This window comes from Megalobrama amblycephala, linkage group LG6 (genome assembly GCF_018812025.1).
Source record: "Megalobrama amblycephala isolate DHTTF-2021 linkage group LG6, ASM1881202v1, whole genome shotgun sequence".
Taxonomy (NCBI): Eukaryota; Metazoa; Chordata; class Actinopteri; order Cypriniformes; family Xenocyprididae; genus Megalobrama; species Megalobrama amblycephala.
In genome coordinates, this window is record NC_063049.1 from 30,542,031 (window position 1) to 30,560,719 (window position 18,689).

The window sequence follows — 18,689 nt, forward strand, 5'->3', positions numbered from 1 at the left end:
ATATATGTGCATGCAGTGCAGATGATTTATTCCCACTGCATATGATACAAATGCATCACATCTCAGCAGAGAGAATAAAGGAGCGTCTTTCACAGATCATTTATCTTTGAAATGATATTGTTAAATATTACTTTAAAGCAATAACTGCTGATGAAATAAATTTGATAGCTTAATAGTTAAAGGAAAAAAATTATGACTGATAAGTAAAAGCAAATTGAATGCATTCAATAAAAGTACAACACAGATTTATGTCTTCTGGAAACATTAACGATGTTTGGGACTGCAGTATAAACATGAATGTAATCTGAATTACAGCCTTACTAAATCATGTTTTTATAAAGTAAATATTGTAATCAATTACAGTTTTAACTCCATTTAATTCGAGAGCTATTTGTAATGCACTTGTAAAATAGTACACTTTTAAAAATTATAATATAAGTAGATGTTTTTATGTTGTAAACTAATAATAAAAAAATAAACAGTTAGACTTTAGATCTTTATAAATTAAAATCTTTAGTGTTACTTTATTATCGAGTTACAATTATAGTTTTTGTTAATATTTTGAATTAGTTTTTTATTTTTATATTATTTGTTTTCATTTTTAACATCAGTAAAAGGTATAAAAGAAATAATTATTGTCCTTTCAGTATTGGCCAGGATTTCAGTATCTGTGCATCTCTACTGTATTTCCCAGAATGCTCTAATTTACATTTTAAGTCAATATTTATTTTTATAAACTTATCTGAAGACAATGTTGTGGACATTGTGGAGTTATATGACTAAATAAAAAAAAAAAGTTAAATGTTTTGGACAATTTTGTTTTTATTATTTAGGAAAAAATGTGCTCTATATTTCAGGCAATGAATAGACAATTTATCAAAATGAATAATTTTTCAAATTTGTTGCAAAACTAGACTAGCCTAATAATTCATATTCTGTTTAATTTCATTAATTCAGTAAATTCCTCATCCTTTTATTATTTTTATATATATATATATATATATATATATATATATATATATATATATATATATATATATATATATATATATATGCTGTATGTCTATAGTTTTTTTATATAACAGAAACATTGCCTTGGCAGCTAGCTGAAATAAAAAAAAATATATGTTTTTATATTTTATTTTATTTCAATTAAAAATGTTTTTATGGTTTTAGTTTTAGTTTAGTTTCAGTTAACTATAATAACCCTGCTGGTAATTTGTGTAAATCTATTTGGTGAATAATGAATACATAAGAAACAAGCAAAAAAATACTATTAAAATCAGAAGATTTTTTTCTGATTTTTATACAAAGAGAGAAAGAGAGAAAAACGATCTTTGGTATTTAAATCAACATGAAAGCAAGACATTATGATCCCACATGTTGCATTTATGTTATAATCTCAGATTCACACACACACACACACACACACACACACACACACACACAAGGAAGAACACAAACGAATTCAGACTATTGTTTAACCCTTGAACACTGATGGATGCAAGTACAGAGAGCACTTACTTTGTCCTCTGAGGGTATCAAGGCTAATGCCACCTTCCAGGGCAGCCGGCCAAGAGCCATCAAACTCCACCTGCTTCACTGTGCCGTGTGGCGCTGCAGCATGGAGCCACAGGAGCAACTTGATGGCAGCTTTATGTAAATGTCTACTGCGTCTAATGTGTTGCAGAGAGGCCACGGTCCGTCCTTGTTTTAATTGGACTGCTCTATATGTAAAGTTTATTCCATTAATGAGACCAGGAAGACACATGAGACAGGTCGTGAATATTATCGGCATCACACAAACACAGCTTTGAGTGCAAGAAGCACTTTCAAAGACTAAGAAGAACTCTTTAACCCTGCAGCATGCTGCAAATGCAGCAGTCGGTTACATCAACTGAGACACTGTGGGCTATTTTAGCTAAATAGCTCAAAAAGTAGGACTTTTAGATGTACAACAACCACAGCTAAAGTTTCATTACATTGACACAGCGGAATTAAAACCGCTGTTGTCGTCGTGATAAAAAACCCACGGGAGACTGTATGATAATCTCCTTTCAGCTGTGTTCTAATTAGTATGTTTTGCAATATAGTGTATTTCATATATTACTCTGACAACAACAATGTCTTTTGCACAAACATGAGAATTGCATGAAGCAGATATACTTCAGCAATATTCAGATATTACACGACCCGGCAAGATCTTTGTCACCCATTAGTGCGAAGTGCGCAAGAGAGACATTCACTAACAGAGAGGCAATGCTGATGAATGTTTCGAAACATTCGAAATAGTGGAAACCACTATAGTTTACTAATGGAAAAACAATGCTGACATGGCTATGAACAACAGAAAAAGAAACCGTTTAAACAGAGGAGCCAATAGTTTGGGAAAGTGATGAACAGCGAGAACACGATTCATTGTGCCACTATGAGCAGAAACCCAGGTGTGCTTTACCAATTACAACATTCTCGCTGTCTGCAATGTTTCCTGGGTGATTCTTTATTTAGAGGCACTTGACTACTTAAAAAACTTGAAAAATGAAAATTCTCCATCTCGTGATCTTATCATGACCAAGCTTGACAAGACTTCAGTCACTCTCAAGTACCTCATGTTTAAAATGTTCAACATATTCCCACCAAAAAAAAAAAAAAAAATATATATATATATATATATATATATATATATATATATATATATTAGGGGTGTAACACTTCAAATTACAAATTAAGTTTTTATTTTAGGGTCACGGTTTCAGTATGGTTCGGCATGTGCTATGTTCAAGAAAAAAAGGACTACTGTCAAACGAAAAGAAAAGAAAAACAAAAAAAATCAAACTACAAGCAACGGCGCAAATAAAATAAACAGTGCTTTTCAGGTTATTTAGGTATCTAACAGTAGTTTTCAGGTACAGAATTTGAATAAAGTAATCAAATGTAAAATAACATTGCACATAACCTTCACTATATACATTAAATAAAGATTAATCATTATTAAAGTTACAAAAGCTATTCAGTCAATAGCAGTGATTGATTTCCTTGCCTTTGTTTTTTAAAAATAAAAAATATTTGGGTGCTGTCACTTTAAGACATAATGCATGGATCCAGTACACTGACAATGATACACATGCGTTGTCTTTCTCAACTGTTTACGTTCACTTAAGACATAACCTACTATGTTTGCTAGGATACTCGCCAAGACGGGCATGTTGACATAATTTTTGTGTGAATTTGTCCTTTCAAGCACAAGACTTGAAAAAGATCTCAGTATTTGCATGCTGTCTGAGACGCAGCTTTTCGTGTGCACACTTCGGATCTTCTCACAGCAAGAGTTCTCTTTGCAAGGCATAAATGAGTTTAGTTTAAACACAGATAGCAACGTGTGCTGCTGTATTTATTATATATATATATATATATATATATATATATATATATATATATATATATATATATACATACATACATACATACATACATACATACAGAGTCAAAAGTACAGACTTCGGTACTGAAATTTTCAAATGTGACGCTTTGAGCGCTGTTGAGTGGATTTGTAAACATCTCTGATTGGCCATTGTGTTCACTCGCTCATCGGATATGTCTGTGATTGGCTACAATGATCAACGCACGGCACATGGAAGTGTTTTTATTTTAAAGCATTTTGAAAGTGGGAGCATTTGAAAGCAGGTGTCTATCAGTGGATTGGTCCGCGATAAACGCCTGCTTTCAAAATACTCCTGTGTGTATCTGTGTAAGCGCTCAGTGAAGAGCGTCATTGACTATTTACAAGTGTATGTTTTTGAAGCGTTGATCACTGAAGCCAATCACAGACATATCCGATAAGCCGTGAACACAATGGCCAATCAGAGGTGTTTACGAATCCGTTCAACGGCGCTCAAAGCATCACATTTTTAAAATTTCAGTACTGACGTAGTATCAAAGTCAGTACTTTTGACAATTCTAATACATATATATATATATATATATATATATATATATATATATATGGCTACAGATCTGTCCCACTGATATCATATTCCACTGTACAGAGTTTAGAGGGAACTACTTTAAAGCTTTAGCTTGCCAAGCTACAAGTTTACTCATTATGTAAAGCAGTTACTACCATTAATTGCTCAATATTTCTTTATTTCTCTTAACTAAAACATTATGCATGGTGACTCAGAAAGGTTTCTTTTACCATTTAGTTGAAATGAACAAATCTATTCACTTAAATGAATCAGACATCACAACACCACTTGAGAGAGAACATTCTAGATTGTTTCGCATTATTTGTTCTGCTACGTACAATAAAATGTGATAAAAAGCGATGCAGGAATTTGTCAAGCTAGTCATAAAAGAACAACTACATTACACAAAACCAAACTATTTTGAAATCAGCCGAGTTAATCTCACACTACTGAAAAATGTAGTTAGGTTGTTCGCTGTACTGTTTGTTGTTAATAAGTATTCCTGGACGACTGCAGTATTCAGCTGTTCCACTCACAATGCTAGATGACGTCACATTGCTGTGCATTTGCATAAAGTTGAACTCTGCTCAACTTTGGTGCGTCGCCAGTGGTCACATATGTCGCCTCAAATCGCCAACTGTCATTGAAAACGAATGACTTCTAGTCACTTTGTTGCTGTAATTCACTGTTGGTGTGAATGGCCCTGAACAGGCAGACTGTTTAATCTTGTCTGAACAGGCAGTTAGGTAGTTAGTCTGTTGAAAGGGAAGCACAAAGGAAATAATTAGGAAACTAAAAACAAGTACACACACACACAAAAAAACTACAATTCTTTGATTGGAGAAGTATGAGAAATGTACAACTTGCAATATTATATTAAATTACAAGTGTATTCTAAATGTTAAAATAGTGTAATATTTGTGAACTTGATTGTTTCGTTGCGAGTGCAGTCCACTTGCTGAGAGACTCCACCCACAGGCTCCTCTGATTGGATGTGATTGGATTGTAATTTTTAAAGTGCACTAATGGCAGTACTACAGAACATCTAGCTACTCAAGGGCACCTTTACCTGCACTGCACTTCACTGTATGAAAAAGCTATGGATGAGGGTCAGATTGGCAGTGAAAAATTATTGATTACAGCAGAAGCCTAGATTTGATTTTGCTTGCAATTTGTTTGGATGTAGCATAAAGCATAAAGTGCTATCTAGCCATAAGTTTTTGTAGGATGTGACACAGCTGACACATAAATAGCAACTCAAGGCATTAGCACAGTTCTTAGCAGTTCAAACTTCACTTAGTCAAAAAAGATTCAAAACACTGCCACAGTTACAACAATAAGCACAATGGTTGAAACAAGCTAAGCAGACAATCAAGGTAAACATATTTATACTATGCTGTGTCCAAACCAGGCATGATGCAATAAAGCTACAAGTGATCTCTTGCATGTAAATCGGAGTCCTAACCAGCCGTGACGGCAGTGAGCTACAGTACAGTTGCCTGGTTTCCACTTCTGCAGTGTTGAGCTGGATAGCCACACCCACAGTAAAATCTCATTGGTCCACAAACCCACTTCATAACTGTATAATTACACGTTCTGTGAGTGTGACTGTTTGACTTTCACTGACTTTAAGTGTGTAAAGACAAATTACTTTCTCCTGTTGCATCAATCCTGATGAATAAACAGTGCTAGACAATGCCATTTTTAGATACTACAAATCATAAACTACTATTAAAAAGTTTGGGGTCAAAAAGATTTTTTTTTAATACTTTTATTTAGTAAGGATGCATTAAATTGATCAAACGTGACTGTGAAGACATTTATAATGTATACATTTATATAATTATAAATACAGCTCTTTTGAACTTTCTATACACCAAAAAAAGTATCATGGTTTCCACAAAAATATTAAGCAGCACAACTGTTACTGTTTTCAATGCTGCTAATAAGAAAATAGTTTTGAACACCAAATAGGCATATTATGTTTTCTGACGGATCATGTGACACTGAAGCCTGGAGTAATGGCTGCTGAAAATTCATCTTTGCCATCAGAGGAATAAATAAGTAATTAAATTTCACAATATTACTGTTTTTACTGTATTTTTACAGTATCCAAAAAATGCAGCCTTGGTGAGCAGAGACTTCTTTCAAAAACTTCTTACCAGTCAACAAACTATTGAAATGTAGTACCTAAAATCAGTTTTTGCCAGGGGTATTGAAAAAAAAGGGGTGAACAACAAATCCTGTAGACTTGCATTGAAAAAAAGGACCCAAGCCTTATCCATGAAACAGTATCATAGAAACTTGGTTGCATGCTATTGAGACTATTGTACCATGCAGCAATGCCTTAGCAACCACCCAGAATACCTTTGTAACCGCATAGCAACATATTAAAAATCATTCAGAGCAACTACATAGCACACCCTAACACCACCGAATTTTGCACAGATAAGAACCTCTAAATTTTTTTTTTTTTTTTTACTTTTCCATTATAAAAAATACAGCACAAGATAAGCGAACTGTTTACCTTAAAGCTAAATATTTACTCATTGCCCATGTGGAAGAGATAGTGTTTATAATATTTTTCAAACCCCTGTGTTTCCTCTATGGATCACAAGTTTGAATTCTGAATGGAGAAAGAAACAGCACTGACAAACATGAAATTTCCATTATGAGCTATTACTGGTGCTGTTTTGACCACAGTGGATTAGTAGATAGCAGGCGATTTGATAGAAGCTTTGATCAAAAGAACAAAAATAAATAAATAAGGACAGCTTACAGCAAGACTGGACTGCTATCTCAGACTGTACTGATCAGTGAGAGTTTGCACAATGAGACATAATTCATCCCACAATAAACTGAGTTATAAACTAGAGGAACCGCCAGATAAATGCACTCATGCATCATACTGTTTAATTCAGGAACTGGATGTCACATTGTTTTAACAAAAAAAAAAGAGCTTTGATGCAATTTTGCTGCAAGTTATTCTTGCGTAATCAAAGACAACTCAAACAGTCTTGCTTCTGATTTGGTTAGTTGTGACATGAACAAACAACAGACATGTCCACACTGCAGATTCTAATTATTGTCAAGATATGTAGTATATTTAGCTAATTGTCTGCCCTTAAAGGGATAGTTCACCCAAAAATTCTGTCATCAATCACTCCCCCTCATGTCATTCCAAATGTTTATAACTTCCTTTCTTCTGTAGAACAAAAAAAAAGAAGAGATTCTGCAAAAATGTGTCAGGGTTCATACAGTGAAAGTCAGTGGTGTCCCAAATGTGGACAGCCTGAACTGACTATGTGTGTGTGTGTTCTTAATATTTAATATCTTTTCACCACCAGAAGTTACAACAGGATCCACTCTGCCAATTCTACACAGAGGAACGATCTAACGGTGTTATGACAAACTATTCTATAAATAAATGCCATCAGAGAACAGATTGTCTATGTGAAAAAGAGTCCTATGAGAATTATACTCTCACAAAACAACCAAAAACTACGCTGCGCCCATTACGAGCATCGCTATACTTCATGAATGAAAGGTTATGAGTGCCCCTTCACTTGCGTCCAGAGGGAGAAAGTTCTGTCACGCCACGCAGATTCCAGCAGGTTGAGAACCAACCCGTGTTTACCCCAGTCCTACAGCATCAGCAAACACAAACCTTCATGCAATCCACAATGCCAAGTGCAAGACTTTGTCCCTGCCAGGAAAACATTAGCCAACACAAGGCTATCAGAAAGTGCCATCTGCTGGAACAGAAGACAGCCATTGAAACCACTCTTTAAAACTCAGGAAAAACATCGCCTGTGACTTCTCCCTAAATAAACGAACCGGGGCCGAGGGACCGTTACATATAAGAAGGTGCTAAGTGATAGAACGGAAACGTTGAATACAACAGAACTAAACTACAGTGATTATACTTCATGCGGCCCCTGCTGCATGTTGTGTTTCTAAAAATACAGCCTGTGTGCCGTAGACTATAACCAGCAGGCCCCGGCAGCACTCTGCTCTCTTTATTAATGTTATGCAGCTAAGACCGTAATAGCCGTGGTAAACTAATCAAAAACCTCACGCTTTGCTACTTCTAATCACTGACAGAGTAAAGAAAATGATGGATTCATTTCACTATGAACAGAGAGAGACAATCACTGCTGGCTATGATTAAACTTTGGTCCTAACTGTATTTACAGTAACAGCTATGAATTTAAAAAGAGATTTGCTAATAAATGTACTCATCTATATGGCCTTTAAAATGTCTATAGGATTTAATCTAATCAATATTTGTGTTTTCGCGCATTTGATATTTGAATATGTCATGTTTATTTTATTATTATATATATTTAGATATGTTTTAAGTATTATGTTACAGGTCCTTTCTGTCAAAAAGCCAAAAAATTGTTCTCAAAAGTTTGTAGAGTGACACCAAATGTGCGTATAAGGTCCCATGAACATTATCAGTGCTTCTGGAATACGGTAGAGTACTAAAATGAAGGCAAATAGGTTGTCCAGGACTGACAGAGCATCCATGAAACTACAATGAAGAAATGTGTGGTGTCAGCATGGGAAAACTGCTATGATCTACTACGCTGCAGTGTCAACGTCTAGGAAAGAAGGTGTCAACATCAACTTAGGACTCCCACCCTCACGCTCTGCACAGTTTTCCTTTGTGTCAACAGCTTTGTTCAAATAAAACTGCGCAAGTGTGCCCTGCAGAACGCCTTGTTGTGATTTGTTTTTGGGGAATCTGTGCGAAACAAACTGTATCCATCTTGCTGTGAAACAACAGGGCAGCTGTACATGTTTTGACTGGAGTAAACTGCAAGCTAATGATCTCTTAATGAACGGATTAACAGAAAGAGACAAATGACATGAGGTCTTTGCACTGCACATAATCACGGAAGAATAAATGCTGCACACGAAAGCCAGAGAGCAGCATCACTTTAAGTGATGCAGGACTGAGAAGGATGCTGCAGCATCCCCGAAACGAACCCAAAAGATGTGTTTGACACACACGGCCCAAGTAAGACTGTCTTAACGCTACATACCTGTGGGATTTAGTTGAAAAAAGTTGAATGTTAAAGCCTTCGGCTGTAATATGTGTGATTGGTCTCACCACTAGAGCTCAAGTTATCCTCAGCTTGCCTGCATTCACTGACTTGCTGCACAAATTTGACTGCAGATCAGCACACAACATAGAGGGGAAGAAGAAGACGCAATGGCTCTTACCACTTGGGTTCTTGTTCTTCTTAAGACTCTTGCCACAAAGACACTGCAGCATATGCGTTCCTTTGCTGAAAATGTTCCAAAGAAACCACATTGATTTGGGCGAGGAGCGATCCAACAGCTTAGACACCCTGATAAAGAACAGATCCCTGCGGTTGCATAATAATAAGAACACAATGGGATGCTCAGTTTTCCAGTAGTAACATAGAAAAATATGTATTACTATCCAAGCGTCTTCATGCAAGAGGTAAAATATTCTCTTTAGACCAGGCAAAACAAAGGTATTCTTCTTAGTAATAAAGGTTGGTCGGTCATAAAAATAGATACTCTATAAATTGCATGTGCTGCAGAGGGGGAACGTGCAGCCCGTTATAAACTAACGTGAAAGACACGGCGGATCTTTGCGTTCCCTGTTAGTTCATCACTCAGATGAAGGGTGGATGGATGTGCACGGCATCAGAAGCCTGGAGGGGATGCATCCCATTTAAAAGCAGCGATACCTCCGAGCAAAGAGCACATTTCCAGCATCAGCTCAGTGTTTCTCAGGGAAGTCTTCCTAAAACCTGCTGCTGCTGCTGCTGCTGTTTCTGCTGTTGCTGCTGCTGGTGGTCAGTAATATCCATGAGCTTTCATCAATGTGAAAGCACTGCACTGATCCTGATGCTGAGGATGCGGTTGGAGTGCGGCTTGATGTTTCACCTGTGCATTACTGATCCCGTTGCCTCCTAAAAAGTATCTCGCACGTATTCCTCTTTGCCTTGGATCTGTGTTGGATATAGACAAGGAGGAGGAGGGGTTGAATTGAAAGATTGCCTTTCCATTACGTAAAACACGTGGTTTGGGTTCTGGCATATCACTGACGCTTTCGGCATTTCGGCATAGAGTAGCGTTGGGAAATCCGATGCAATTTAGCGAATCGGTTCGTTCGAACGGCTCGTTTTGGTGGAGCGGTTCGTTTGAATCATCCCTCAGAAAGTCTTCCGCATTTTACGTTTCATTCTTCTGCAGTTCATGAATATTTTGGCTGTTATCAGTATGTTTTCGGTGTTTAAGTTACGATGTCGTGTTAGGTGTATTTAGTATGTTTGTGTAACAAGTACTATTCTACTATAAAACAGACTGTGTTTGTTTTGTCAGACACAATTTTCCCACGTTCAAATCTGCTTGCTGAAATAAAAAAGAAACTCCGATTTTACAGTTTTACTCTCAAAGAAGGTCCTCTCAGGGATTTACAACAAATTGAATCGGTTCTTTTGAACGGTTTGTTTCAGTAGACCTGTTTGAGTCATTGCTCAAAAGTGTTTCACGTTCGGGCAAGACATTTTGCCTTTCATTCTTTTGCAATAAAATTGATAATTTCCTAAAGTACTATTATGTTTTCTATAAAGTATTTGTAAAAAATTGTACAATGTAGAAATCATTCAATCAATCCATCAGAGTTTTAATCTAAAGAAAAAACATCGGTTAGCTCTTCTTTGTTGGCATTAACTGTTGTGTTGTAGGCTAACTGGTAAATAAAAAATGAGCAAATTAGAAAAGATTATAGGCTAGGCAAAAGGAAAACAGCATACTGTGAGTATCGCTGTCACCATTATGTTCAGTTAGTTTTGTTTGACTTTTAGTTTTATTTCTTCAGTTTCTGTGTTTCTTTGTTTGATTTTCCTGCCACTCATCTGTTACCATGGACACTAACTATCATCACAGCTGTTCTTCATTTAGTTCATCACCATTGTGTATTTAAATTCCTCCAGTTCATTTAGTGTTTGTCTGTTCATAGATTATATGGTGTGTTTCTCTACCTTTGTTGGAGTAAGCTGTCTGTTTGGATTAAACTTCATATTGGATTTTAATCCATCTGACTCTTCGTCTGTTTGTTTGCCACACACACCTGAAAGCATGACAATCACTTGCATCTGATGAGCAAAACTGGGACACACCAAAAATCTATTACAATCTAGTAAACTATTAATAATTTAGTTTAAACTTTCCATTGATGATGAATGTATAGGCGTTGAAGCAGCACAGTGTACCTAAAAGCCCATACACACGGGGACGCATTTAGCTGTATATGTAAAAATTGTGTATCGTATCGGCATTTCGTCCAGACGGATCTAGCATTTTGAGAGCCTGAAACTGATATTTTTTTAAACTGGGTCCCAGAGTGAATAAATCTGAAAATTACATCCTTGCGTTTTGTGTGTACAGCCAATCTGTATATTTTGTGAAATGATGATGTCATCACCCCACGTCTCGACCTTATGCGCATGGCAAGTTTTTCTCCCCAAACACATTCAGCAGAAATCCTGCCCTGACACCAATTTCATTGGCTGAGGTTACAGTGACGGGTAGGTTTAGGGATCAGTGTTTGGTGTAGGCAATCGTCACTGAGATTGACATGGCCAATGAAATCTTTAGAATCGGCTCCAGGGCGGGATTTCTGCTGAACTTGTTTGGGGGGAAAAATCATGCATGTGCATGCTCCAAGTCTTCTTCTCTGTTTTTAGTGTATCTCTGTGGCAGAATTACAGCGCCGCATACTGGTCTGGGATGTATACTACATCGTTTTGAGTCGGTTTTAGTGATTTTGTGTGTACGAATGAAGCCATGTTTACAGAATTTTTTTAGAATGAGGAAAAAAAGATTGGATAGGGAAAACTTTGGCTTTGTGTGGTTGTGGCCTAAATGTGCCTTTAAAGTATGCCTTAAAAGTAACGTTATATGGAAAACATTTTAAAGGCAATACAACCATGTTACAAGATATATAACCTGCTTAAATAATAGGCTCCTTTTAATTTTAATAATGCTATCTTTCGTATAATTGTTTTCCTTGAACAAAAACAAAAGAGCAGTGTTCAATTAACAGGAAGCTCCACGCTTTGATTTACTGCATTAATCTACTTTAACGACCTACTTTTGTTCAGCCCAAGACTTGCCACTCTTCTGTGATGTCTAGGTCTTCAGGGAGGTGGGCCCCTTTGAGGCTCAGTGTTTCTTGACTGAATTCCCCATAGAAAGTCTGACACAGCCCAATCATTCCCACTACAAGATGATCACAAAACCCAAATCTATGAGTCATCGAAGCAAGAGGCACTTCCCTGATTAAAGCAACAATACATTGCTGAAAATCCTTAAAAGATGAGCAAAGTGCATCAAATTTGAACACTATAGCACTCCGTCACTGTTTGAACCATACGTGACATCTTTGTGACACAAGGAGTTTGGTAACAGCACTTTAGAAAGACGACATTATGACCTGATTTTGCAGATAAGTGTCTGCAGAGACTGTCTGTGTAAGGGGTAATGCAGTACTGAGGTTTTCGTCTCTGCTCACACTGCCAGGCCTAGTATTGATCTGTTTCATGTAATGTAAAACATCATTGCACCCAAGGGAAGATCATCTGACAATTTTGTCAGGCATCATTATTATACTTCTTTTTGATTATGTTGTAAATTGCTCATGCTGGAAGATTAAGATGTGTTATTATTGGTGTATCTAATATGCATCAGTAATTTAAAATGTAAAAATAAAATCAATTAAACTGCTACTTAGCTTAAAGACTTCTCAAGACCATCTCTGCTATATGCTAAAATGAACAGAAAAATGCAACAAGAATAAATGGAAGTCTACAAACAATTTATTACATGGCTCTCTGAAAGACTTCGCTCTGATTGGTCAGCTGAAGTATATTGTGGTTGAATATTTAATGACTATTGTCCCTGGCAATCCGATAATTACACTGTGCTAGTTTGGTGTTTTACATCTGACTCTACTCTTTTTACTTATAAAATAAAATGATTAAAACTTTATTGATTTAAATTAATTAATCCATCTATTTATTAAGTATCCATGTAATAAAAAAAAGCGATAAATGTACAGTCAGACGCTCATTATCATACAGAGAACCCCTTCAAAATCTTTATCCCTTACATAACTCATAACCCCATGAGTTATGTAAGGGATATAATTTTGTTTTTTTGTTTTTTAGCTTATATCAAATCTTCCCCCTTCAATGGAAAAGGCGCATGGACAGCAAATAAAGCTTTAATATGAATCTTACGTGATGAGCACAGTGTCCGAACATTCTCTCTTCCTGTTCATGTGTACAAAACCCTCCAGTCTGTCCCTTCCACATTTACTAATGACTAGCCACCGGATGACACCACAGTACAATTCACTTGAATGAATGTTGGGCATGTCGGGGACTCTAGGCGACCAAATTTATCAGGCTTGACCTTCCCTGCAAAAAAAAAAAAAAAAAAATTCCAGTACTACGTGACTCTGCATGTAAAACCACTTTTCTACAAATAACAAAAAGGCTGACCCAGGCATTTCTGAGAATAATAAAAAAAAAAAAAAGTTTGTTGCATGTTTACAAAATCACCTTGATACCAGGTTAAAAAAATAAGATCTTAGAGTAGTTTTGTTCATTTTCATAAAGGCAAATAAAGTGCAAGTGCCTCCACAGTATGACTAACAGGGCAGGAGTACTGAACCTGACAAAACCCACACACATGTGAAGCAGCACCTCTTCAAATAGTCACTTAGAAATGTTTTATCAGAATGACACATGGCTTCAGTGCTGGCATGCCTGCTTTTACAGTCTTTGTGTTTGCTTCTTGTTCATATCAATTTGTGCCACTCTCATGCATGTTAAAAGTCTCTATCTGGACCAATTCTGCATGACTATAATGCAATGTTTCATTCAGTGTTTCACAATTCACATTTATTTGTATAGCGCTTTTCACAATACATATCTTTCAAAAAATGCATGTGTCTACATTATAATTTAGAGTGATCTGTTATTAGAGGTGACTGTGTCCAAGTCACATATTTCAGAAATGTACATAGTTAGCTAACTTGCCGCCAGTTCACAGACGAGGCTTAAGCCTAGTCCCAGACTAAAATGCATGTTTGAGCTGTTTTAACTGATATCAACTTGCACTGACATATCTTAAAATATGTCATTGCCATTGTTTTGGCTCAAGATGCACACCAGTAATGTTTTTTTTTCTAATGCACATTTATAAAAGCTACTAAAATGCCCTAATTGATCTAAAGCCTAATCCTAGCTTAATCTAAGCCCTCTCTGTGAAACCGGGTCATAATGTATACATTTTAGGCAGAAACAATGAGCTCATTGAAGTAATTATTACATGTTGTGAACATAAGGATTACAATATAAAGAAAAATTAGCATTGGTGCATGTACTGTAACTTTACAGTATCTGACAGCATTATACTATCTGATCCAAAAATTCTCTTCCACAAAACCCTGATTTCACCCTGAACATCAATCCATTCAAAAGCAGATTCCTCTACTTTTGGTAATGCGTTTGGCCCAGGTCACCTTAAAATCGAGGTTGCGTAGCATGAGGGATGAACGATTGTTGAATTACATGTGATTTATCCAGAAGTCCCCAAGAGTGAGAGCATAATGCAAGTGAAACATAAAACGTAAAAAAAAAAACTGTCCCTTGGAAGAGCCTAGGGCAAGTTAGACCTTTTACTGTCAGAGTTGCTTTAAAAGCACAGTTGTGATTGAGCCGCAATGGATATAGTGGGCATATTTGTCCATCGTCTTTACTGTCCCAGTGTTGCCGATGCACTTTTTCCCCTTCCATCAGATGACTTGACATATGCAACTCTTTGACTATGCCTGTGGATATTTCCCTACAGCAAGAGTACTTTAATGACGCTGTTCTAAACACAAGAACTGCTCATGCTCCGAGATAATCATCTCTCAGGGAGTGTCCTAACCGGCACAAACTGAAAGGAGCAACATGTTCCATCACTCAACATGGAAACAGTACTCAAACAGTTCTAAAAGTGCTGCTTTGCTGACGTTTGCAGTGTGCCAATGTACTATGATGCATACAGAAATCTCTGGGGAAATGCATATAATCCACTTATAATCATTCAAATAAATAAATAAATCTGAACTCAAAAACTTTAAGACAATCTCTGCTATCTTTAAATAAAAGTTATTGTAATAATTTGATGTTTTTGCATGCAACATGTAATCTTTACATTAATTTGGGCTGTTTTTGTATGTGTATATAAATTAAAGTAGCTGAACAGTCAACTTAAACAGGTTGAGACCATCTGACTGACATGTAAAATGACCAACCACAGATTTTTATTTATTTATTTTTTTTAGTCAGGTAGTTTTAATATGAAATAGTTGAATTGACAACGACCCATGGAAAAAATGGTTGTTCATAAAACATTTGAAAAATTATTAGCCGTTAGCTGCTATTAAACGGTCTCAAAAAAAAAAAAAAACTATGATTCCTTCAAATATTTGATGTCACTAACCTCCTTTTGACAAATCTAGAGACTAGTTCTTCCTCAGAAATGCTTATTGTAGTAAGCTGGTATCTTGTAAACATACACTGTAAAAAAAATTGCCAGGAATTTACAGGATTAAAGAGTATTATTTTACAATAAATTACAATAGTCAGAAATGTATGCATGGTGGGTCATTTTCTTATGAATTACTGTGAATCAACAGCAAAATGATGCTGACATCACAGTAATTTGGTACTGCTCTTGGTTTACTGTGAATTCATATTATAAAGTTGTATTTAACCATGCCACTGTAGATAATTACATTGTTTAGTACTGTAATTGTTTTGAAGTCACCGTAATGGTGATTAGTGTTCCATTTGCTTGGGATCTTGGAACTTGTATATTCATATTAAAATTTCTGTTCTAGCCAAGTCAGAAGTGTAACAAATGAAAACAATTGTTAAACAACGACAAGCTAGAATATAAAATAAGCTAACTGATTTTAAGTTAGTCAAACTATTAACATTATTTCAGCATAAAGCACAGTAGAAATACAGTATAATATTGAAGAAGTAGATGATATTGCAGTTAGATACAAGAGAAGTCCTACTGTGAAAGTACTCTGAAAGTAATGCAATTATTAACAATTCTTGATAGACTTTGTTTCCAGGTAGAAGTATGGAAGCCCATTTCTACCACATAAAAAAAAAAAAAAAAAAAAAAAAAAAAAATCAAAGACATAAATATTTACTGCTGTCTGGGATGCTTCGGACTTCTCTATATATTTGTAATATATTTTTATATAATACTGAACATTTATTAAATATTTTATGTACAATATATATTCAATATTTTTGTATAATGCCTGCTTTAACCATTGCTCCTGGCAAACAATCTCCCGCTCTTTGTTTCTCATAACACTCTTTCTCCTCACAAAAATTTGTCATACAGGATGGGTCTTATGTCCCTCTAAATTCGTCCACCACAAATGAAAACTTAAAAAAGTGTGTTGCTATGGGGTGTTTCTGTCATAATTTATATTATAGTTGGTTCCTGGCCTAAAAAAAAAAAAAAAAAAGTCTTGATGATATTATGATAGTTTCCACCCATTTTTGTTACATGCCAAAGTTTAATACTTTGTTCAATTCGCTATCCATAAGTATAAGCAATAATAATAGCGATGCATTCCCTAGAGATTAGGATAAAGCAAAAATATATATACATTATACAAGGTGTCCTCTGCTGCATTATTGATATGCGCATGTAAACAGCTGAGCTGGCACAGACACTTTCGGCATAAACACCCACAAATACTGGGCATCAGACGACACAGAGTTTACACTGTTAATAAGAGCACACTTCTCAAACAGCGAGAGACCCTGTCGAGGATGTGACCATCACTAGACGTTACCCCTCCTGAGACTTGTTGCCTTGATCACTTTCCATCACAGTGAGAGAAAAACACCGATCTCACTGGCTCCTAAAGGAGCACGTCTGGCTCTTCATTCTCAGTAGAGACTATAGTGCTCCCCAGCAAAACAACAGGGAACAACGGGTATTTGTATCAGGCAACGTTGCCAGTTGAAATGTCTTGAGAATGTGCCACGCTTCCAGCTTCCATGATATTTGTATTATATATACTAATGCAAATTCAAATAACAAGCATTGACTGTTTTTTCTTTACTTGCTCACATACGCTGAAATGAGTGGAAATAATTACTGGATAAATCCCTCACAAAAGAATGCACATGTCCCTCCAGTGTCTGGCTTATATACAGCAGCGTAACAGTAAAGGGCAATTTGTTATATCACACCACTTTTGGGCATCATTATAGCGTATGTTCCTGCAGCCGATGTTCATTTGGTTCTTGAAGTTCGCAGAAGGCTAGGAATAGATCATACTCCACCGCTTGATAATTAGACACCAACAGGTCCAATTGCGCAAGAGGGAATTTTTGCACATGGGCATCATCTTAAGGGAAAGGAGCTTACCAAACACGCTTTCTGCTAATGATGCCTGGCTTTGCCTGCTCCCTTCTGAGTTTCCCTGGAGCTAATTTACTGGAACATCGCCACCGTTGAGACTTTTTCAAGCTCTCGGTCCCTTTGCATACAGATTCTCAAGACATGGATAACGAAGGAAAGCAACTTATGCATGTCAGGGAAAAAGAAAAATGCAATCTTTCCTGGTCACGTCATCAGAAAGGATGATTCATCCTAATCTGATTCATACTGCAACAGGCACAAATTAGGAGTTTTTAATTATGCCCAGCATAATATGTTCTTCGTCATTAATATTACATCAGAACATAATTATAATGACGGAATTCAGAGAAAGCTTTTATGTCTACCAATTAAACAGCCTTATACTAAAACAGGCCAAGAGCAAATTCAATTGCTGAATCTCTGTCATATCCGGAGATTTAAAGGAGCTCTCAGTCATATTTTATTTAAACATTAACTTAACTTTGTTTCAGATTTTTCTTCTGAAAATACTTAGAAGAAACTAAACGAGTCAATTATTGACATATAGCAAAAGTAGAGAGATGCAGAATTCATGTGGATCAATTGTCTTGGAAGAATTTAATGAAAATTTTTGAATTCAAACTGAAATGTCTGACTTTTGATTGATGACTTTTGTTTCTTGCCAAATCTGAGCACAATTTGAGGACATTATTGTCCTCTTCTGAAGCATAAGATAGTCTATTGCTAAGGAGAAAATGCTGAGACTTAAGCAAGTCTCCATTTATTTTCGGTCTCATTGCTTTCTAAGAGAAACAACTGAGAAATGAAAATGTCAAAATTCTTGAAAATGACAAAATCTTGTTCATACTCTATGTATTACAGAGAAAGGCTGTTTGTCACTGTCTGATAAATCGCAAGGCAGTTATTAGACTATTACAAATGTCTCAGCTGTGGGGTTAATTGCGTATTTTGTATATTTCTGCCCCGTATGCCCTGCATTAAAGGGTTAGTTCACCAAAAAATGAAAATAATGTCATTTATTACTCACCCTCATGTCGTTCTACACCCGCAAGACCTTCGTTCATCTTCAGAACACAAATTAAGATATTTTTGATGAAATCTGATGGCTCAGTGAGGCCTCCATTCTCAGCAATGCCACCGAACTTCTCAAGATCCAGAAAGGTACACTCAAAACATATATAAAACAGTTCATGTGAGTACAGTGGTTCTACCTTAATATTA

At 36.1% G+C, this 18,689-nt stretch overlaps 1 protein-coding gene across 2 annotated transcripts in view; it reads right to left on the reverse strand.

Annotated features, from left to right (window-relative positions):
* The window catches only part of fgf14 (fibroblast growth factor 14), a 160,070-nt gene that overhangs the window by 136,143 nt on the left and 5,238 nt on the right, over positions 1–18,689 (reverse strand). Inside the window, exon 1 of one of the 2 annotated variants that reach the window (XM_048193869.1) lies at positions 9,198–10,058. The exons of the other annotated variant lie outside the window; for it this stretch is intronic. Coding sequence (XP_048049826.1) covers positions 9,198–9,288 — 91 coding nt within the window. The 5' untranslated portion in view covers positions 9,289–10,058. Of the gene's footprint in view, positions 1–9,197; positions 10,059–18,689 lie in introns of those variants that run through there. 2 annotated transcript variants of the gene reach the window in all.